The sequence below is a fragment of the Anolis carolinensis genome, chromosome 3 (genome assembly GCF_035594765.1).
Source record: "Anolis carolinensis isolate JA03-04 chromosome 3, rAnoCar3.1.pri, whole genome shotgun sequence".
In the NCBI taxonomy this organism is placed as follows: Eukaryota; Metazoa; Chordata; class Lepidosauria; order Squamata; family Dactyloidae; genus Anolis; species Anolis carolinensis.
In genome coordinates this window covers 274,016,688-274,040,768 of record NC_085843.1, presented here as the reverse complement: position 1 = coordinate 274,040,768, position 24,081 = coordinate 274,016,688, and the positions used below count along the sequence as shown (strand labels likewise).

The 24,081-nt window shown below is 40.1% G+C and overlaps 1 protein-coding gene across 10 annotated transcripts in view; it reads right to left on the bottom strand.

Moving 5' to 3' along the window:
* Positions 1 to 7,207: 7,207 nt before the first annotated feature.
* The window catches only part of LOC100564707 (calcium-activated potassium channel subunit beta-2), a 283,641-nt gene continuing 266,767 nt past the window's right edge, over positions 7,208 to 24,081 (bottom strand). For all 10 annotated transcript variants that reach the window (XM_062976787.1, XM_062976789.1, XM_062976786.1 and 7 more), the window contains one exon: positions 7,208 to 10,711. In XM_062976787.1, the coding sequence (XP_062832857.1) occupies positions 10,427 to 10,711 (285 nt within the window). In that variant the 3' untranslated portion in view covers positions 7,208 to 10,426. The remainder of the gene's footprint in view (positions 10,712 to 24,081) is intronic.

Below are 24,081 nucleotides of genomic sequence, written 5' to 3'. Positions count from 1 at the left end.
CTTGATTTTGTCATTCTTCAGTTTCTTCTCTTTCATATTTTTCAGGTTACTTGCATCTGATCTAAGTTTCTTGATTTTCAACTCTAGCCTGACCTTCCACTTTGGTTTTCCAGTCGATTTTCTTTGGGGCTGCCTTGGTTGTAGGAGCCCAAGCTCTTCTGTTACTATCACTGCTGCACTGTAGGCATACTGGTTTGTTTGTTCAATTGATGTTATTTGGACAGTGGAGAGTACTGCATTCATATTTTTCATGAGAGGTGCCAGGTGTCTCTTGGGCACTGTTTTTAGAGTTGGGAGCCGCTGTCTTATTGCATTTGCTGCAGCATGAGCCATGATCTTATTCTTGAGCTCTTGTTGTCTTGCTGTCAAGGTTCCTGGTGGTTCAACAGGTGTTTCAATTGCTGGTTCATCACATTCTTGCAAAACCTCGACACTTTCTTCTGGTTCAATCTGTTCCACCATTCCAAGTGTTGCTGGAGTCTCTGCTGCTGTCTGTGCTGTGGTCTGATGGTAATTTGCTTTGCAGATTTTCTGGATTTCTTCGAGTTCAACTTCACTGAACACTTTGTTTCTGATTATGAATCTTCGTTGGTCAGCCAGTCAGGGTTCTGTTATCTGTGAGTCAGGGTACTCTTGTTTCCATAGCTGATGCATCCTTTTTTGGTAGCCGCGCTTTTCAGGGTTGTTATTATTATTATTATTATTATTATTATTATTATTATTATTATTATTATTTATTGCTCAGTGGCCAACTATAGTCCGGCCCTCCAACTGTCTGAAGGATTGTGAACTGGCCCCCTGTTAAAAAAGTTTGGGGACCCCTGGCATAGATAGTGCAACTTATACATGCATTTCTCTCTAACAGAATCCCCACCTATGTGTGTTTGCTTCTGCTCAACTTAAGTATTGGTTAATAAAGAACCATTCCCTTGAGTACATTTTCTTTTCAAGGGACTGATTGCATGAAAGAGACATCCACCCAGATGTTTCTTCTTGCTAAGAGGAGAAGCAAGATAGCTCCTTCCTTGTAGCATGTTAAATGCCTTTTCATTCCAGTTTGCTGCCCATAGGATGGGAGCAATCATGATGTACTTCAAGAGGTTATGGCAAAGGAAGAGAAAAGATGTGAAGCACTTTAAGCTTTTCAACTGAGCTGCACTAATGATGCTAACATCCTCAGATCCTGCCTGAAGAGCCATTTAGAGATACTGAAAAGACCTAAGATGTTTTCCAAACGGCAGGGAATGTTTTATGTTTTGCTTTGTTTGCTTTTTAACCAGCATGCATCTCTTCTTTTGTGCTTATATTGGAGTATTTTTCACTTACTTTGGACACTAAGTGGATTAATAAATGGCTTGTTATCACTGTGATCAAAGCAGGCATGGCAATGAAAGGCTGCTGTTTTTGTTTAATGTGGGGAAGACTGTGAGGCTCTTCCATTGATTCCAGGGAGTGTATGAATAGCTCAGATAAATATCCAATCACATTAGCTGCATGCAAACTGAGGAATGTCAGGCTAGCTGCATGATATGAAATATCACCTGAAAAGCAGAATTTGCAGTGATAAAGTGTATGACTTGGATGCTGTAAGTTTCCAGTTCAATCTCTGGCATCTCTAGGAATGGTAGGTGAGGAGGACTCCTGAGATCCTGTGGCTTCATTGCCAGTTTTTGAGCTGGGTGGACAGTTTTTGAGCTGAATGGACTGCCCAGAATTTCAAAAAAGGTCATGTTGGCAAGGGGATTCTGGGAACTGTGGGGAAATATCATCCAAAAAAGCTAAATTTACCAAGTTCTGAACAACTTCCTCACTGTTACTGCGCCTTTCACTTCCTCTGACAAGGCTCCAGTGGTAATAAGATAGCAGATATGCACTTCCAAAGCTATCACATGTAGAATAAGCTGCATGACATACTGACTGGCTTTCTGTTAAACATCTACTATATGGTATGATGGACTCATGATAACATAACTTCTGGGGATTCATGTTTATCGTCATGAGCAACCAAATGTGACCCTCAAAAATGACTGTCTCAGCTTGGCAGTATACTGAATGAAGCTTTCTGAAGTGCTGATGATAAGGACATCAGAAAATGGCATCCACAGTCAGTTCCTGGTTATAGGGTGTCTTGGGACAAGCAGCTGTTGCACGACTCCAACTTGATAGATTCCAAGGGGTCTATCCAGTTGACTGATCTCAAGGCATCATATGATCAGGAGCATGTGGGTTTCATTTCCCTATGCCCCGGTTTTCAGCTCTTCAGAAACACTTTGGTTTGGGATGCTGCTGTTTTGGCAGGAGACATCATTAGTTGTAACTATGACAATGGAACTTCATCATTCTAGTTACAATGATAATGTAAGATCTAACCCTTTGTATATGTTCCTCAGAGGTTGCTAAAATGTAACAGCCAAATCGATTCCCATGGGACTGGGCAGATTACAGATGGGGAGATTTAAGGTGACCAATCAAAGATCTAGGAGGTCCTGATTATTCAACCTTCAAGTGGTTCTGTTGAATTATGGGAGACAAAAAGTGAGAGCCAATCTCTAATGTGTGCGTACATGATCTGGGATCTATGCATTCTTTTTCTACATGTTTTGGGTCACAAGTTCCACTCTCCAACATTTCATAGATAAAAACCCAAGCAATGCTGGGGTGTGGTCAACATAGCAAAAGTGATGAATAAGAAAGAATAGGTCAGCTTGGAGAGGATGCAGAACTTTGCTTGTTCCTGGCCCTTTCACTTCTGCAGAATTAACTGAGTAAAAACTACTTTTGTACTTTGCACTTGGTTTGCAGTAATTGAAGTAAATTGAAGACAAAGGGGGAAATATGGGAGGAGGAGTAAGAAACTGGGGAATTTTAAAAGCAGTTGAAAAAGTGGGATGGCAAAGGATTATAATAATAATATAATAATAAAACTTTATTTTTAATCCGCCCTATCTTCTCAGGGGACTCAGGGCGGTTACTAACATGATAAAAACAATACAATACAATACACATAATAAAACAGAACCATACAGCAATTTAAAAATAATACAAGTAATAAACATAAAGTAAACAACATACGATCCAAACAATGAAAAATAAAACTAGTAACAATACTCCATTTACGGGCTAGTTATGGTGACCCAGAGTTCAATGTTGGAATGGCCAACTATAAAGTGCTATTCAAGTCTTGTGCAACAGGAGGGCTTGGGTCCAGGAAGCGGAGCTGGGTCAAAAAGGGAGGGCCAAGGATTAGTTCTGCTCAAAGATCTGCAGGAACCACCAAGTTTTCAATTTCTTGCGGAAGGAAGACAGTGAAGGGGCTTGTCTGATCTCTCTTGGAAGGGCATTCCAGAGCCGGGGAGCCACCACTGAGAAGGCCCTGTCCCTTGTCCTCACCAACCGTGCTTGTGATTGTGGTGGGCATGAGAGGAGGGCCTCTCCGGAAGATCTTAAGGCCTGGGCTGGTTCGTAGGGGGAGATGCGATCACAGAGATAGGCAGGGCCTTTATAGGTCGTCACCTGCACCTTGAATTGGGACCGGCAGTTTATTGGCAGCCAGTGGAGCTGCTTTAGCAGAGGTGTTGTATGCTCCCTATAATTAACCCCAGTTAGGAGCCTGGCTGCCGATCTTTGAACCAACTGAAATTTCCAGACCGTCTTCAAGGGCAGCCCCAAGTAGAGAGCATTGCAGTAATCCAGTCTGGATGTCACCAAGGCATAATCCAGTCTGGATGTGACCAATTGCAGTAATCCAGTCTGGATGCAACTATTATCCAGGACTGTTGCTCCCAAATTGGGGAAGATGTGTGGTTCGTTACTATTGGCAATGTTGGGTGGAGCTGATGAAATTTAGTCAAAACATAAGGAAGACCAAAGATTTCCCATCTTAGTTTACTAAATGTAATTGAACAGAATAGCAACAGGTGCTGTGATTCATAGTTCTCAGAGTAACTATTCATTAATTGTAGTATTTATTCCGCTTACCCAAATGCTATTGCTATTTGCAGCTAGAGTCAAGCCACTGAATTCATCAGATTACTCTCTTTGCAATAGCTGATTCAATGGGTCTACTTACATTGGAACAACAGGATTCATAGTAACATTATTTAGTTTTCTGACAATTCCAGAATTTATGTGGCAAAACACAAGGAGTGCAGAAAGTTTCAAGAAGCTCCAGTATACGTTGTGAGATTTTTTTGGTGATCTGTTAACTAAAGAAAGCAACAGGCAAATAGCACTAATGATATACAACCCTCCAGGAGATGATTGACAAAATTGCTGCCCATTTGCGTAAGGATTTACATGTCTGATACCAACACAGCTTTGTAAGATCCATGGATGGCATTTCAGGAGTGGCATATTTCCTGCTTTTTGTTCCGCAGTGACAGGAGAGCTGATTAGGTTTGACATTTACACATCAAATACTGTTTTCAATATGTCGGGCTATAAACACTTTTACCAGTGTTTCTGCGAATGAAACATCTTGCTGTCGCAATAGCCTGTAATCATTTTGTTGCCATTAACATTGCGAATAAACGGGAAAGCGAAATAATGGCAAAGTAATTGGATTGAGGAAGGTAAAACAATAATTTAAAATGAATTAGCAGCCGGAGCTGGCCAGTCTAGTTTAACTCTCCCATTTCTCTCACACCCATCAAACCTGATGAAAATGTAAATATTTCAAATTTAGTAGAGTTTTAAGGCAGCTTTGATATCTTAGGTAGAAGAAGACATTAATTCTGGTTAGAAAAGGAAAAACAGCTGAGAAGAATTTCATCACGACTACCTTTTTTAGTCATCCCTCCCGCCCCTCTATCCTCTTGTTTGTGACTTTTTGTACTTCTCAGTGAACTGGAACTAAGCTTACATGGGCAAAGATCCCAACCATTTCCAGAGAAGGCAATTATAACTTCAAGGCTTTATGAACCTGGGTGCAATAAAGCCAGTGACCTCAAATAGTTCACATTAACTTTTCTGTCACCAAGCAGGTCATGCTTGACAGAGATATAGTGAGCAGGGAGGCAGAAAACTGTTTATTGCTCAGACACAGAGATAACGACAAGGGTAAATAAAAGTAATGCTAGCACAGGGTGATCTCCTCATCTCGGATACAAGTGTTTTTCTGGAATATTCGACATTGTGGCACGGGACCTTTTTACTCTGCAGTGCAATGCCTGTATTTATGTGGGATGTGCTCCTGAACTTATGTGGAAACAGGAAATTGTGGATAATGGTTAACTCTATTGAAATGGGTTGCTGTGAGCTTTTCAGGCTGTTGAAACAAATGACTTGTGCCAGAAGTCAATATAGAGTAACTCTTGAGGACCTAGAAAACTCCTAGAGAGGTATTTTTCTAGGAATTTGCTAGGTCCTCCAGTACTCCTCTAAAGAAACTTCCACTGGAAGCATAACATAGAATTGCCTGGAGAAAATTCCTTGATAAGATATATTTTGTCAGATTGCAGATAGGTGAAATTGTGGATACTGATCCTGTGGGTATGGTGAATGTATTGTGCAAAAGGTAACACTATGATTCAATTTTAACTGCCATGGTAACATCCTTATGGAATCCTAGGGTTACCAATGAGGAAGGAATATATCACAATTTCAGCCAGAGGGCTCCAGTGCTTCATGTAATTACAAAGCCCAGGATTCCAAAGCAAGTTAACTTGGTGGTTAAAGTAGAACCATAGTGCTATGACTATGTAGTGCGGAAGGGCCACTGGTGCTGCCAAAGAATGAGCATCAGGGATGTTTTCTATAGGTGAAAGATAATGATGCCTGGTTCAGATGACTATGTTCAACTTCGCTTTCTCCATGTTTCTTCCCTCCTGGAGACCAGGTAGTGTGGATTCTATGGATTGAAATGCTTCATCTTTCCAGAATGTTCGGGTCAGTATAGTAGAGTCTTGCTTATCCAACTTTCTGGATTATCCAATGCAGTTTGCCTTTTAGTAGTCAGTGTTTTGGTAGTCAATGTTTTTAATACATTGTGATATTTTGGTGCTAAATTCATAAATACAGTAATTGCTATATAATGTTAATGTGTATTGAACTGTTTTTTCTGTCGATTTGTTGTAAAACATGATGTTTTGGTGCTTAATTTGTAAAATCTTAATATAATTTGACATCTAATAGGCTTTTCATTAATCCCTCCTTATTATCCAACATTTTCGTTTATCCAATGTTCTGTGGGCCCTTTTATGTTGGATAAGTGAGACTCTAGTGTATGACTGAAATGGTAAGGAGAACTGCAGCATTTTGCCTACAAAGAAAGGATTGTCGTAAGACAATATGATTCACTGGAAAGGACAATAATGCTTGGAAGGCATTAGGAGAAGAGGGAGGCCGCATTATGAGTGGATAGATTCTGTCAAGGAAACCATGTCCCTGAGTTCTGACTAATCTTGTGCTGCTCCAGTTTTCAGCTGCTTTTGAAGCGCCCTAGGATCTCAGCAGAAAGGGAAAGAATTGGCTGCATGCTCCACTTTGCCGCCCCTTTAAGCACAGAGTCCGCCAGCTCCCATGACACAATGTATAACTACTTTTGGCGGGGCTCCAGGCTTAAAGGGGTGGTGAAGTAGAGCATGCCACTATGGCAGCAACATGGGATGCTTCTTCCACTATGTTTGCTATATACCCATTTCATTTTTTTCTGCCTGAGTGTAGTACTGTATGTTTCTCCCTGCTGAAATTCATTTTGTTAGTTTTGGCCCATGTCTGCCAAACTTCTATATAGACATATCGTGTGACATTGATCTCCCCTGATCTGGTGGAGCGGTGGCAGCAGAGCCTAGGTGGATCAGTTGGACCAAAAACTATTTGGTCCAGTTGAATGGTCACTTTTACCTGTCCTGCTGTTGTCATTACTGTAGCAGCTGGGAGTAATAGGACTCAATGTTTGGGTATGTATTGACTTTAAACATATGTATATGCCTGGTTGTAAAATGCTGCCATTCCACATAAGAGCTGTGTAGCACATTCAGTTCTGTATCACTATCTACAGAGACTTATGACTGGCAGCCCCAAGGTAGGATTACATCCATGACTCCCAGTTTCTTAGGTAGGCGAAGGACAAAGAAAGAGGCAAAACTAATGAAAGAATAGATTTTAGCACTATTTTCCCTTTAAAATCGGAAAGGACATTGAAAATGAATCCAATCAAATGTTATTTTCTTATTTTAAAAAAAGAAAATTCTGACTGCCAAGCATATTGAAATCTGAAAGTTTTAATTGAATAATTTTTGTACCAAATCACACAGTTTCGAAGTCCTGATTACACACCCCAGGAACTTATTTGCCTGAGAAAAGAAGTTGCATTACGGATTACAAGATCAAAGATTAATTTCACTGCTGCAGACTTCATTTGTACAGTTCAGACGACACTTGCACAGTTCATGAAATCTTGCAACACCATAACATTGTTTTTTTTTCTCCCCCAACATTACATTTTAGGGAGTAAAGAAGTACTCAGATCACAGATGAGCTAGACAGATCAAAACACCTCTTCCTTTTTGGCAAAAAAGTAGCCTTTGTTTCCTTTAAAATGTTTCTTTTAAAAATTCTCACGTTAATTCAAGGCGGGTGATCATTAAGTTCTTCACATTTTTCTTTCTGCGCAAAATTTAGCGTTAGGATTGTCATTGTAATTATAATCAAATAAAATTGAGAATACTATTTGAAATTATGCGGAAGATGGGGGCAGGAGATGTGATCATTCCTCTTGCCACTCCGCATCTATCTCATTGAACTTTATGGCAAATTGGGCACCAAAAGGGTGTCCCGTATATTTTCCATCTACATTGTAAACCCCAAGCTCTATTCCCCCATATTTTTTCTTCCCTTCTTTCCCTCTTACTGACATCCTCTTCCTTTCTTTGTTTCATGCTGCTCGTTTTACCTCTCTTATTCCTGATGAGATTTCACTTACTAACACTTTATAGCAGGCATGGGCAAACCTTGGCCCTCCAGGTGTTTTGGACTTCAACTCCAACAATTCCTAACAATCTACCAGCTGTTAGGAATTGTGGGAACTGAAGTCCAAAATACCTGGAGGGCCGAAGTTTGCCCATGCCTGCTTTATAGAGACCCATCCTAACCCTGTACTCCCCACAGTAGTTTCAGTGATTTGCCCATTGTGTGATAATTCCCTGTCTCTCTAGCCCACATGGATTTCCATCTTTTCTTTGTGCTCTGCTGTTGCTGAGCAGCAAGGAGCACATGAGGAAAGAAAAGAAATGTTCTATTTTGGACAGCCACCTAAGACCTTCTAGTGATGCTGTGGTGGCAATGCAGGGCTCACAGTATGCACTGAACATATGCATGTTCCTGGATCTTCCATCTGACTTCATGACCTTCAGTGCATGGAGCAACACATCTAAATTACATATGTCTTCATCTCTTATCATTTTGGGAGGAAAATTGCACTTTTTCTTGTAACAACCCTCTTTAGGATTAATATTATCATTTGCTGTTCTGTGCCTTCAAGTCGATTTCCGACTTATGGCAACCCTATCACAGGGTGTCCTATGGCTGAGTGTGTCCGATCAGCCCAGAGTCACCATTGGGTTTACATGTTCAAGTGGGCATTTGATCCCTGGTCTCCAGAGTTGCCCAACACTCAAACCAGTAAACCACATCTTATTGGGATCTCGGACTAGAGGATGCCCTTTCCATTCTAAGTTCCAGCTAAGCTTATTTGAACTAAAATGCCACGACAAAAATGGCATCTAAGCCTTTTCCAGCTCTCTGGCACTATTTTCCTTCATTATGATTTTAACCAGACACGGGAATATACAAGAAGTGTACTGCTCACATTCCAGTTAATAAAAGAAATAATAAAATATAACATATTCATATTACAATACACCACTGAATAGAATATACTTTTTTTTGTCTTCTCGTCTAGTATTCTTTTTTTAAAATACCCAGTAAAAAATCTAAAAGAGTTGGAAGTAAAAAATGAAAAAATAGCTGACTATGGATTTTTGTTTTTTTAGTTCTTTACAGTGATATGGTAGCAAATACAAGAAAAATGCACATAATAGACTTGCACACAAGGTGTTATCTGGTCCCATCTCTGCCAACAGGGCTCAGGCTGGAGTAGAAAATGAGATGACAAAATTTGTGGAATGAGGGTTGGTGTGTTCGTTGGTTGGTTTTTTTGGCTGTCGCTTTGGTAAATGATGATTCATGGAGAAAGAAGATATTGCAAAGCAATGTTTTGCTGGATCTAAAACACCAGAAACAAAATTTTAACCCTGAGCATGAAGACTTGTAGATTATTGCCCCGGTCCAGAACTCTGGAGCTTTCCCCAACTCCATAAAACAATTACTACATATCTCATGTATAAGTTGATCTCGTGTATAAATTAAGGGCAGGTTATAGATTTTGATATGACCTGTGGATAAGTTGAGGGCCATTCCACAGAGAGGGGACAGTACCAATGGTACCTCACCTGACGATTACTGCAATTTTCCCACCCATGCATTCAAAAAGTCGAGAAGTGCTGCCATGGTGGAGAGAGTAGAAGGACTCAGTGCTGCTTTTAGGCTCTCACAGGGTGAACCAAGCTCTCGCCTTACATTACTGTACTCAAAAAAGTGTGTGTTATGTGTGTGTGTTAAGTTACAGTACTTACATTGACTTGTGGATAAGTCAACCTTGGTTTTTGGGGTTAATTTTTTGACTATAATTTGTAGACTTATACATGAGTATATTCAGTAAATTGTACTAGCATCCCATTGCCTTGATTAAAAGGCCTTATAGGTTTCAATGGGATGCTAGTTTGACAATGTTCTCTGGAGTGGCGCTTGAGTGTGCAGTGATATGTCCGGCACTTGTTTGAGACCTTTAACCTCAGTGGAGAAGGTAGCTGGGGGTCCCACACAGGCAAGAAATATCTGGATGAAGGCATCCATTTTAGTTCCACTTCAGTTGGCCAGCCTTCTGCTTTTATACTTTTTCAAACTTCCTTCCATTTTACATCCCTCCCTTATCTCCTGGCTTAAGTGGAACTTTCAATGGTTCACATGAACACACGTGGCAATGTAATACATCCCTCCAAATTGGATTTGTGCTGAAATGTTGATGCATTCAAAGATAAAGCTTGGCAAATGGTTTTACACTGAGCCCTATTTTGGCTGTAGAAGAAAAAAGAAGAAAAGAAGTACTAAGTTGCAGCATAAATCAAGATCATGTAGACGGCCAACGCAAACGGTAATTCCTTTTCTCATCACCTGCATAATAAAAGCATCACGTTTGCATATAGAACAGCCTTTTTCGTTATTGCTCTACTTCATAAAAATATAAGGAACTTAGAACAGACGTAGACATTACAAACTTAAGGTTCTTTGGTGAAGAATGAAAAAAAGAAGAAGAAAGAAACAGTATTTCAGCTGTCAGTCAATCCTGGAAGTGAGCTGATAACTTCTATCTGTTGATCCGTTGGATCCTCTCACAGAGAAGGGATAGGTACTGGGTCAACTTGACCATGGCAACAATTGCTAGTCCTCCGATCATCATGCACGTTGGCCAAAAAAGTGAGTGGAACACCACATTGGAACTGTAAAGTTTTGTTAGCAATACATTCTTTTGAGTGCCTTCTGGGTCATAAAAGCAGGAAAAGTGCTGATACTTCTTGAAGTTTTCCATAACGACATTCACAAGGGACAGGGACTCTTCAAAGTTCTTGCCACACTTGGGTATATAGGAACACTGTTGAGGGAAGAAGAAAAATGAAAAAAGGAGAAAATACTGTGCATCTCCTGTCGAACACAATGTCCAGGGTGTGCTCAAAAGAGATGTAGAAAGCATGCCTAAGATAAATTATGTAATGCCTTTCCTTATAAAGGGCATAGTCCTAAGTATCTGAACTACAGTGATATGGGAAGGATTTTTAATAGAATGTTTAGTGCCCTCCTCAATATAACTGCCATATATACTCATGTATCAGTTGGCCTCATGTATAAGTTGGGAGCAGATTTTAGGCCAAAATCATGGATTTTTATATGAGAAGACTTGGGTTATTCTGTGGAGAGGGGTTAGCTGTCCTTGGCCACCACCACTATTATACCATCCAGAACATTCAAAAAGGCCAGAAGCAGCCCCATGTTGTAGAGGGTAAAGTGGGGCAATGCTTCTTTCAGGTTCTCTCAGGATGAACTAAGCTCTTGCCTTTCACCAGGAAATGGTTCTTAAAAAAAAAAGTACTTACACTAACCTGTGGATAAGCCAACCCAGAATTTCTGGTTGATTTTTAAACTAACATTTCTAGACTTATACATGAGTATTCCTTCAAAGTACTTTCATGTTACAGAAATGGGCTTTAAAGTGGCCTTTCTTCTTGGGAGAACACACACATTTTGGGAGAACATCTTCTCATGGGGAAGCATGCAAGCTTCATTTTGAAAGTTTATTGAGAGAAGGCGGAACTTGCAGTATATGCTTAAAGAAAAGCCTGTTTCACTTGAGAATATTGCTAGATACTATCATGAAAAGATAATGACTTTAAAACTATTGGTTAGGCTCACCTAGAGCAGATCGATTGAGTGGTATGGCAACAAATTGGTAAATTCCATTTAATTTGAGGGATCTACTACCAAAAGACACTAACAATTGAATACAGGCCTAAAACTATACAGTGATGGTATCACAACAGCCTTCAAAAACATAGGCACTTGTATTGATCCATTACAGGAGTAACATCCTTTGGGGTTGCTGGATCTACTTTATCACTTAGCAGATCCCTGAGATTCACCAGATTTGTTTAGAGTACCAGAACTAAATTCAGTTTACTGTCCTTGCTCACAAAAATATTCGGTTACCCTAAACACTGTTCATCCAAGCAGCCTGAATTCCAATTTGAAGCAAGGGATGAGGGAATTTTAATGTTGCCAATGGTGTGTTTAGGTAATGTGGACTCTAGTCTTAATGGATGTATTGAAAATGGCCAGAATCTTGAATTGCTTTCATACCTATGTAAATGTTGCAATGAACGAACTAAAAGATTGACCCATGAGGCCTGACAAGGAGAACGCCCTCACATTGTAACTCCATAGTGGAATGGAGTTGACCCCATTATCCTGAAGTGTCAGACTTGAGCATGCTGTAGACCCTTATTACTTGGAATGACTCCCTGTAGTTTAAAGTGGATCTCAAGAAGAATTTATTATTGTAGTAATAATGCCACCATTGTGAATATGCAACATGGTTGAATATAGTTATAGGTCCATAACTGTAGGTTGCTATTTGTAACTGAAATGCAATTATGTCAATCCATGTGTGTGCTCCAGACCTTACATTATTAAACTCCCCCTGCCCCTCATGATCCTATTTGATGTGTAAGACAATAGGATTATATTAGACTTGTATGTGTGTTTGTATGTGAAGCTGATGATGGAGCTATAGTACTGACATGATACATTACCGTGATGGCTCTGGAAACCAGGGTTCTAATCCCATTCAGACATGAACATTCATTGGGTGACTTTGGATGAATCACACCTTCTCAACCTCAGATGGAGGCAAAGGCAAACCTCCACTGAACAAATCTTACCGAGAAAACCCCTTCATCTTGACATCATCCGCCCTGAGTCCCCTGATGGGTGAGAAGGGCGGGGTAGAAATGATGTAATAAATAATAATAAATCATCATAAGTATCAAAATGGCTTGAAGGCAAACAACCACAAAATATAGGAAGGGAGGGCTCTTTTAGTTGAGCAGGTCTTACAGTTCAAATCACCGCTTTCTGTGATCACAAGAGCGAAAAGAAGCAGATGAAGACTGGTGCATAGGAGTACAAGGGCTATGTGATCGGTGACCTGGAAAGGTCACCTGGGTTTTATGCTGACATTTTGAAGATTGCTGGTGCTGACCTTTGGGTTGCTTGCATGTCCCTCTTCCTACAACAGCTTTTGTAACAGTATCGGCTCAGAGCGGCTGCATGCATGGGCAACGGAGAGAAGTTGACAAGCAGTATCCCAGGAGGCCCATAATAATTCCCTGGCTCTAGATTCATGCTTGGTTTCATTTGGTGTGGAAGGGATGGCAGCTTGTCAAGTTGAACAGCAGGCTATACCCAGCAGCTATTCTCCCTGATAGCTGGATGCTCTGGCAAGAGCCATTTTCTTATTCTGTTTAGCTTTTTTTTTTAGGGAAAGAAAAGGGGGCGGGGGATGTTTTAAAAATAGTACCGAGACATTTCCATGCTGCATTCTTCCCCAACTGAGGTCTGCCACCATACCATCCAACTAAAACAATGGGAGTGGCTGATGATGTAATGTGAGAACTTGAAATTATGTAGCACATTTCAAGAACCCAACCATGCCATGGAGTGGCATTGTCAAAACTCTGCCAAGCCCAAATCTCTGGGTTTGTCTACACGGATGAAAAATAATCTGTCTGGCACCACATTCTCCTGGTCCACATTGACCCCATCAATGCCACACACATCATACATATTGTAGTGGCCACACTTTCCCCACTTGGTGGATTCACCTCGTTTCTAGAGGGAAGTCCATATATCCAATCCTTCACATTATTTATGGCAACATGGTCATGACTGCGCCGCATTTTCTGTCGTTATGCAAACATACATATTTTCTGCTAAGCAGGGTTGCTGATACTTGTTAGAGATGTCACCCTGCACTACTCAAGTCTCTGTTATTAGATAGCAAACATAGAATAGACTGAGGGACACCTCTCTATAGTCTTATGCATGCTAGATAGGCTTTACTGTTATTTCCTTCTTGTTCTGTTTAGATCCACCCATTCACTTGTTGATCTAGCAATGTGATCTCTCCTAGAGATTGATATAACTTCCTCAATTTAGATTGGAATTTTTATGGCCTTAGGACAAAAGGCACAGACCATGCGGTTTGGTCGCCATTCCGATTCTGATCCTTATTCTCCTTCTGATCCCTTTGTTTCATCAAAAGGGATGCATTTTGCCTCTTCTCGTATGCAAAATGTAGCTATCTAGATTTGTTTATTATTTTCACCCGCCTATCTGTCTAAGATCTAGCTTGGATAAGCTAGTTAGCTCCAAACCTTTTCCTATCTACAATGGATTTCTTTTTACCTCAATAAATGCTTTTGAACCTTTAAGCTGACTTTGCAATCCTTTGCCATCCAGAAGACAAAGATTTTCCTGAAACTCACTTCATGTAAGTTTCCTGCTGTTTTTGAAGGCATACTTCCACACTCTGCTTATTTTCCTGGGAATCTACCTCATAAAGAGGGTCATTTTGAGCCTAACCGCTCGCAGATTCTCAACAATACTGATACAACAATAAGCATGTATCTACACATACATATCTTCTTAAAATTCAACTTGGGGATGATCACCAACCAGTTCCACCTACCACTATGATTTCCCCTCAATGACACAGTAAAATGATGCTGCCTGAGGGATGGTCACATGCTTTGACCTTTTACTATTTGCTTTCTCTTTTCTGAAAACGTCCCAGCTGATCAATATCCTTCTTGAATTGTTGCGTCCAGAACTGGACACAGTATTCCAGGTGATGTCTGACCAAAGCTGAATAGAGTATTACTATTACTACTCTCAATTTGGATACTACACTCCTATTGATGCATCTTACAATATTTCACAAACTGTGGTTCAAGAGCAATGTATGTAGTCATGGTTGCATACAAAAATGCAGTTACAAATTCTTTCTCTTTTTTAAAAAAACCCTTGGAGACAGTGCAAAGAAAGGTATAACAACTGGGGAGGAGGCAAAAGAGCTCTTGCTTTATTTTCCAAATTGCCATTGCAGAGAGTGAGACATTGAAAATGGTTTATACATAGAAGTCTCTTATTTTCTGCCTTTCCATTCCCTTTCCCATGTTGCCTACCCCTTTTCTTTGGGTGCTAAAACTGAGTTTCTAAATTTGCAGTTTTAAGTTTAAGTCACTGCAATGAATGAAATTTGAGAAACAAATAAAGGGGGCACAGGAGGATCACAATTCACAATGGAACAAATGCCTCATTTTGCCTCTTGTAGCTCCATCTCTTGGTGCCTGGTGTGGGGAGCCTGTTACCCCATGCCCTGCATCTCCCCGCATCGCCCTGCATCACCTGGCTTCCCCCTTACCTCATCCAACGGGGAGAAGCATCCGCTGGCTGGCTTCCCCTAGTTGATCTCTGTGCAACATGGGAAGCCTCCCGTATTGCCACAGCGATGGCGTATGCTAATTCTATTTAAGTTTTGCCATGGATCCAGCTGAAAGTAGATGTATGTTGTGGGATGGTAGCCAGTGGGCTCTGTAGCAAAACTGAAGGGGAACTGCCATGTCGCCAAATTTTAGCCCATCTGATGAGGTCATAAGATGGATGAAATTGGTCTCCAGATGAATGGGTAGTGCATCTAAAACAAACTTTACCCATCTGCACCTGATTTTCAGTTAATAATGATCAACAGGTAAGAAGAGAGTATGAGGAACTGTGTTTTAAAGAGGTCCAACAAACTGTTCCATAGATCTTGCAATATATAAGAGTTTTGCTATATATCTCTTGTCTGTTCTAAATCCTGAAAATTCCAGTGTAAGGGGATTTAGAACCAGGTACAAATGATGACCAGCTTTAGCACAGCTGTTTAATCACCAGCTGTAATAAATCTTACCAATCAAAAGGTTGGCAGTCCAAAGGCTGTGTTGGGGTGAGTGCCCGACCTTCCAGCCCAGCTCACTGCCCACCTAGTAGTTCAAAAACAGCTTTGCGTAGATAAATTAAGTACTGCTTAAGCGGGGAGGTATTTTATGGCACCATTAAAAAGGAAATACAGTAGAGTCTCACTTATCCAACACTCGCTTATCCAATGTTCTGGATTATCCAACGCATTTTTGTAGTCAATGTTTTCAATATATCGTGATATTTTGGTGCTAAATTCATAAATACAGTAATTACTACATAGCATTACTGCGTATTGAACTACTTTTTCTGCCAAATTTGTTGTCTAACATGATGCTTTGGTGCTTCATTTGTAAAATCATAACCTAATTTGATGTTTAATAGGCTTTTCCTTAATGCCTCCTTATTATCCAATGTATTTGCTTATCCAACATTCTGCCGGCCCGTTTATGTTGGATAAGTGAGACTCTACTGTACTAGAAAATGCCTGTGATCAAAAGAAAGGAGGAAGTCTGTGATCAGGACTCTTCGACATGGAGGATGGAGTGACAGCACCCCCTGTGGTCGGAATCGAGCACAACCTCTAGGACGTCAAAGATGGGAAAATGTCTCTCTATCTCTATCTCTATCTCTATCTATCTGTTGTCTGTCCTTTCTGTATAACAGCATTGAATGTTTGCTGTATATGTATTCTGTGACCTACCCTGAATCCCCTTTGGAATGAGAGGGGCGGAATACAAATGCTGTGAATAATAAATTAATAAATCTGTTTTCCAATTTTTGTTTAATAATTAAAAGATTGTGACCAGCAACACATTATTATTTCATCATACAACAATCACAAATAGTGATTTGTGTGTGTGTGCAAGAGTGAAATAAAGGATGTCTCTGTGTGTGAATAAATGAATAACAATAGAAGGCCACACTACCCTCTGCTTTGTATCCCTTCTCTTTTAAATAGCAAAGTCCAGAAAGGGTAGAAGTCAATGACATCAGTACTCTACAAGTTGTTTCCACTAGCCACTTTCCCAGGTATGTTACTTGTTTCACATATGAAATGAGTCCATAACAGCTCTACCTTGAATCAGTTTTGCTTCAGTAGTCAGAATGGCCTGAAAGCTAAAAATAGTTTAAATTCATTCTAGGTCAAGAAGCCAAGAAATACTTTCAAAGGACACTGCATTAATAAAACTGATTTGGGATTCTGTTTGCACAACAGTATGCGTGAGAAAAAGAAATGCCGAAAACCCCAGGGAAGCAATCATAACCTGTAAAACAGCCTTGAGCTGAGAAAGTATTAACTGTACCTGCATTAGATTAAGCAAAAACAGGGAGGATTTAGGTGTGAATATACACACACAAAACTCTCCACTATTTCTTGAGCTAATTTAGTAGGTAAGGGCCAAAACTAAACACAAAAACCATGGCCATGCCACATGTAACGTCAATACCTCTTTAAGTGCACAAATCAGCCTTGTATTGTGAGACTATACATTTAAGTGGAAGAATGGTGATTAGAATGAAATACTCCTTAACTATTTTTGCTCTTGCTGTTTTTCCACTCAAAAGTAACCCCAGATGATCTTCCTGCAGTGGAGGGAAAAGACGCAGATATTTATTTTTTAAAAAAATGAGAGAAGAGCAGTATTATTTATTTGTCCCAGGAGCTCTTCTGCTACCTGAAATTAATTTTACTCCAAGCACAGACTAGTGAAATTAAATTGGCCCCAAATCCCCACACCCCATCTTAAGATGGCTACAGAACGCACACTTTGGATCACACTATCCAGGTCTTTTGTCTCCCTCTATTGTTCTTTGGATATTCCTTTTAAAATCTGAAGAAAATTCCAGGAAAATCTGCTCACTGCTACTGGGCTGATTTCTCTTGTCCAATAAAAGGCTTGGGCAACTTCTAAAGCTTGGGGGTTTACAATGTCATCTTCTGCTCAGAGAGAGCACAACCTTCTTCAAAGGCAAAATAAAAGCCCAGTGTTTTGCCTTTAACAGGACATTTGTTTAAAACAAATACATGTATGGAGCATGTATGGACATTCTGCTAGTCATACGTGTATCCGTAAGTCAAACCTGCCCTCTATGCATGTCATTTTATTGGTTGATGTGGAGGTTGGTATTTCATTCATCCGTCTAAACCGACGAAGGACTCTCTATCTTACTATGAAATTGCTGGAGCTCCCAGATGGAAATGCTTGCCTACTGGAAGGAGACAGGTTGTAGAAATGCCTGGCTTTGTCCTTGTAGTCAAATGTGTGATATTATTACATCATCTACTGAGTTCTCCAGAGGACCCCAGCAGAACTTGGTAGATTCTGTCATTCTTATGTATTTGCATATGGGAACATAGAAAGACACTCTTTGATCCACCTGTATTCATCATCATACTAAGAATGGTCATCAGGTGTGTATAGTGGTTTGACACTCACTGGGGTCAGTGAATAGTCATCTGTAGAGTAGTGTAATTCTGCACTTCTATCCATTGCACTATGCAGAGCCATCCTGGATCCTGGCATATGAATGTTTCCAAGAAAACCAACCAGCTCAGTATAGAATGCTTTGTGCAAAACATGGGTGGACAACTGCAATGAGCTCTATTTGTGCTTCTGGAACACCCCAGAGAAAACTCAAAGAATTTCCCAACAGTACAGACCATTCCCCATATCCAAAGGACCAGTATCGGTGGTTTAATTTATTCACGTCCAACAAAATATGTTATCTCTAGGTATTTTAAAAAAATTCTCCAGCATGATTCTATGGTATTCTTGGGCTGGACGTTCTTCATTTCAATAGGGTTCACTATTATCTGCAGTTTCACATATCTGCACAAAGTCCGGGAATGTATCCCCTGAAGACATAAGGGCTGTACTTTACTCACATTCAAACATCCTGAAGTGTTGTGGAGGGATTCAGAGAAAAACACATGGCTTTTGTGCAATGTGTTTTCTGTGAAGAAAACAGTTCTGCCCATTCAGGTTTTTTTTGTATGCCCCCCAAACTAACTAAAAAACAAATAAAACATTTTTACTCCACAGATTTATTCTTCTGCAACACTTTAGGAAGTCGAATGACAGGACAGAATTGTGTGAAAATCTCACTGATCTATTATTCTTCCAAGTAGGCTTCCCTGACTGTCAAAAAACCCTTTCGAATGAATAATTACCAATAGTCTTTCATTCCTATGATGAAGAACAGTATTGCTATTATTTTTGATTGGATACCTTGGCATACCTTTTACCTCTCCCCAAATGGGAGGCGAATGACATGTTGGTCGTGGTGTCTCCTAGTAGGTGGAAGGCAGGACTTAAGGAAAGAGATTGGAAAGCCTGGGTAGATCTAAAGAGAGGGAATGGTTATTGTTTTCTACCTACCTACCTACCTACCTACCCATCCATTCATCCATCCATCTAGCTATCAATTACTACCTGTACCTATCACCTCTCAACCTACCAGTTTCTCCAAGGAGATAGATAGTTTTTATCTATTATTCATCTCTCTATCATTACATTCCCTTATAACTGCTGAACCTATCAGTCCCCTATAGAGATATGGCATTGATAAAAACATTTCTCCTTTCCTGCATTCACTCTCTTTATATTGTCCCTAGAATTCACTTATCACCACTTAAAGAGATGTACAATGGATAAAAATGTTTAAAACATTTCATCCTCATCTAAAAACAGCTGAAAGCAACTCTATAGAAATAGTTTTAAAATCAGATGTTGAAGCGGCTGCAAGATCTGCAAGAACATCAGTGCATTTATGGCCTGAAGCTAATTTCCAGAGCAGGCCCTACGCATTACAGTGCCTTCCTACTTGTTTGCATTAGGGTAGACCTCACACTATGCTGGCACAATTTTGCAAAGCGGGCCATTACATTAGTTCATTATACTTGATGGTGGCTATTATCCATCTGTTAGCTATCATTGGGATCTAGCTCGGGTATCTGATTTCGTCCTATCTCGGGCAATTAAATTTCTACTTAGTGAGGACAGCTGTATCTTTAAGCAACTCAAGACAGAGAACAAAAAGACATGTTTTCCCAAATGTCATCCTTTTCTTCTATTTTTTTTTCTTCAAAATTGTGACTCTCAATTTTGGGGGAAAGTGGGATCATCATCATCATCATCATCATCATCATCATCATCATGCAAAGTCAAGGGACCTCTTGCATCCTTTTCCATGAAGGAAGATTAACAGCCATCTGGAGAAAAAAGCTGTGCATTATAGGGGAAGGCGTGAAGCGCATAGCAATGATACATCCGTGACACAGATGTACTCCAAGTTCAGCACACAGCACTGCACTCCCTCTTTCAATCGTGCTCTCTCTCTCTTTTTACATTTGTATCATTCAGTGTATTTTCAGCATAAAAGGAAACAGAACTGTAGCTCAGTTGTAGAGAGCATGCTTTGCATGCAGAAAGTCCTGGCTTCAGTCCCTTGTATTTCAAGGTGGGGCTGGAGAACATTCTTGTATGAAATCATGTCGGTCTTATCCTGGCCAGTTTGGACTCCGGAATTCAAAGTATAGTCTTGGTTTTCATATAGTCCCCAAGTCTGCTTTGGTGACCCTTGACTATTCTGAGATAGCTTTATTCAAATACAAAGGTATGAGTTACTTCCCCTTGAAGCCCAGAAGCCTGCAAGAAGGGGTAGTCCTTTGTGTCCCATCCAAAAAGTGACTTTTGTGCTTGTAAGATGCATAAGTAAAGGTAAAGGTTTCCCCTGAAGTTAAGTCCAGTCATGTCCGACTCTGGGGGTTGGTGCTCATCTCCATTTCTAAGCCGAAGAGCCGGCGTTGTCCATAGACTCCTCCAAGGTCATGTGGCCAGCATGACTGCATGGAGCGCCGTGACCTTCCCACCAGAGTGGTACCTATTGATCTACTCACATTGGCATGTTTTCGAACTGCTAGGTTGGCAGGAGCTGGGATTTGAACCTGGGACCTTTCGGTCTGTAGGTAAGATGCATATATTTACACACACACACACACACACACACACACACACACACACACACACACACATATTACATTGTGTGGTGGCACAATGGGTTACACCGTTGTGCCAACTGAACTGCTGACCTGAAGGTTGTGTTGCTGACCTGAAGGTTGCCAGTTTGAATCCATGAGATGGGGTGAGCTCCCATCAGTCAGCTCTAGCTTGCAAGGACATAAGAGATGTCTCCCAGCAGGATGGTAACAGATCTGGTTGTCCCCTGGGCAACGTCTCTGTAGATGGCCAATTCTCTCACACCAGAAGCGACTTGCAGTATGTTCTCAAGTCACTTCTGACATGATACAAAATGTAACTTCTCATGGCTTAATTAAAAGAATAAATCTGATCTTAAAAGTATTTGATTACAAATGTCTACTTAATATACCTGTGTATTGGTCAAAAAATATTAGTTAAAATTTCTACCCCAAAAGTCTGATCAACATAGTCATGGGTCAGTGTAAACACTGTACCTTAATTCTTCTCAAAAAGGAAATATCTACTTCTTTGAATGTAGTGGTGAAAGAGTAAGGCTGGCCCATAGGTGACACTGGCATTGCCCCCTCTCCGCGGAATAAGCCTAGACTTATCCACATATCAATATCCATAATTATGGTCTCACAATGTGCTTTTGGCTTATATAGGAGGTCAATTTATAAAGTAGTATATACAATAGTTATTCAATTAGTAATTAGTCCTTTCTTCTAATGACAAAAGGTATAACTACACTACCTGACAATAGCCTCCCTCCTTTTGCTGTGTTGACAGTGACTTTCCAGTGTACCAAGATGTGTTTGCATCCACATATTTAAAGAGGAGAATGGGCAGAAAAATCGACGTATAAAAAATGCACCAAAATGCATACAAATTTCTATATTGGGAAGAGAAAAAAGTCTTATAAACTGATATAGGATTGGGTTAGCATAAAAAGCCGCTGAGATTCTGCGAAATACAGTAAGAGTTAATCATACAATTATAAAATCATAGTACTGGAAGGATCTGCACGGGCCGTCTGGTCCAATTCTCTTGTTTTAATCTGTTTATATTGATTTTCCTTGTATGTTGCCCTGACAGCTTATGATATAGGAGGGGAGATGTATTTTAATGAATTTATTAAATGAAAAAGTACAGCAGTGAGTCACAAGTTGAGCAAAGAGCTATAATATGGTCTCCCTTTAGCAATGCTGGGATGGGAGGAAATCATTCATTTTGATAAATCCTTGCTCACGAGGTTTGCTTTTGTTGCCACAGAAATCTGCTTATCTTTGGACAAAAGAACAAACCCATCTTCCTAAAATGCAATCAAGGAAGCAGTAGAGGTATGAAAGCTGACAAATGGTCATATTTCTAACTGGAAGTCTTTCTTCAGTCTTTCAAATGCTGGAGCTCTCATCTAGTAAAAAGAGCAGCTTTAATACACTGGACTCTTTCAGACTGGTCTAAAGTAGCAGGAGTTCTTGCAATATAACTCCTTGGTTTTGCTATTTCTTGTTGCCTTCACATCCATTCTTTTTCAGGGTTTCTTGTAGAAGTATCTGAGATTTGCATTACTACATTTAAAAAAAACAACGGAGATTTTTTTAAAGGCAATTCTATGGTTTGAAGCCCCTGATGGCTCAGCAGGTTAAACCGCTGAGCTGCTGAACTTGCTGACCTAAAGGTCAATAGTTCGAATCCAGGGAACGATGTGAGCTACCATTGTTAGTTCCAGCTTCTGCCAACCTAGTAGTTAAAAAACATGCAAATGTGAATAGATCAATAGGTATTGCTCCGGTGGGAAGGTAAAGGCGCTCCATGCAGTCATGCTGTCCACATGACCTTGGAGGTGTCTAGGGACAACGTCGGCTTAGAAATGGAGATGAGCACCAACCCCCAGAGTTGGACACGACTGGACTTAACTTCAGGGGAAACTTTACTTTTACCTATGGTTTGAAGGGCAAATTTTCTCCTCCTTTAATTTTTTTTTCTGGTAGACTTACCGGATAAGGTCAAAGTACAGAAGTGCCATTTCAATAATGCACTGTGGCACTATAATTTTTTTAAAAAAGGAATACAGGACAAGAGCTGAAGACTTTTTGTTCTGCTATGTCTTGGAACAAAAAAGAATACACAAAGGTGGGGATAAAATGATGCAGCTAGGTCAGAAAATTGCTAGAAAATAATCTAAAGATGCACCTATATGGTCGGAACCCATATGTGGAACAGTATGAACCCTTCAGCAATTCCGAAAGCTGCTTCCAACTCTGATAGTGCCAGCTACTTTCCCAATCATTTCAAGATGTTAGGCACAGGGGTGCAAAATGAGAAGATTACCCTCCACTAAGAAGTGTGTTTCCTGCACACAAAATTTTATTTGGGTTGTTGTATGTTTTCCAGGCTGTATGGCCATGTTCTACAAGTATTCTCTCCTGACGTTTCGCCCACATCTATGGCAGGCATCCTCAGAGGTGATCCCAGCCATGAAAGTCTTCGACAACACATTAAAATTTTATTTCATCTTCCAAATGCCTAGCAATGCAAAGACTGGAGGATTGGAAATCATTCACACCTGGAGAGCTTAGATTTGCTCCATTCTCACTCTGTCTGACCCTTTGTTTTCCTGTCAAACTGGTATTTGTAATCACCAAAATTACTGTAATGGTAGAACTTCAGGGACTTAAGGAAAATGTCATTTTTGGGTGGCACAATTTTTTGGGGGGTGGCGGCAATATCTTCATTTTGTCTTTACTGGAAACTATATGCTTCCCCAGAAACTTGGTCAATTTTTAAATTTTTATTTAACAAAACATATAGTTGTTGAGTTTTTATTGGGATCACAAAAATATGGAAGTAATGAGTAAATAACTCAGTTAACTATAACTAGAAACGCTGTGGGTAACAAGGGTGTGATAAAACTGCATTTCAAAAGCAATGCAATGGGCAGGAGTGAAGTTTCTTTCTTGATTTAATGAATAATTTTCAAAGGTTACTTTCATGACTTTCAAGTTACCTTTAAATGGCATTTTAGACTCATTTTCACTGGAATCTTCTACGTTTCATGCCTTCTATCAATCCTTAGGATATTTTCCAAAGAATAACATAGAATAACGCAAAAGCAATAGCTAGAACTAAAAACAAAAACAAAACTAAGTCATTACATTTTCAGCTTCACATAGGTTTGCCTGCTTTGAATAAATGTGCCTGCTCTCATATAGCTGCACAGTTGGCTGATATTCTCCTGAATTTGACATTGTGGTATTGTCAGAATCTGAAATTTATTTATTGATTGATTTTAGCATGGAAACATTGTGGCAGGAGAAGGTAATGGGTAATTCATTGGGGCCGAAGAGCACAGAATGTTAAGGGAGGTCATAAGAGAAGGGGTAGATTATTTTGGAAGGCACCAAAATTTAATATGCTTTCCCAGTCATTCACTTTCCGTTGCATTTTTATAACCATGATGTCT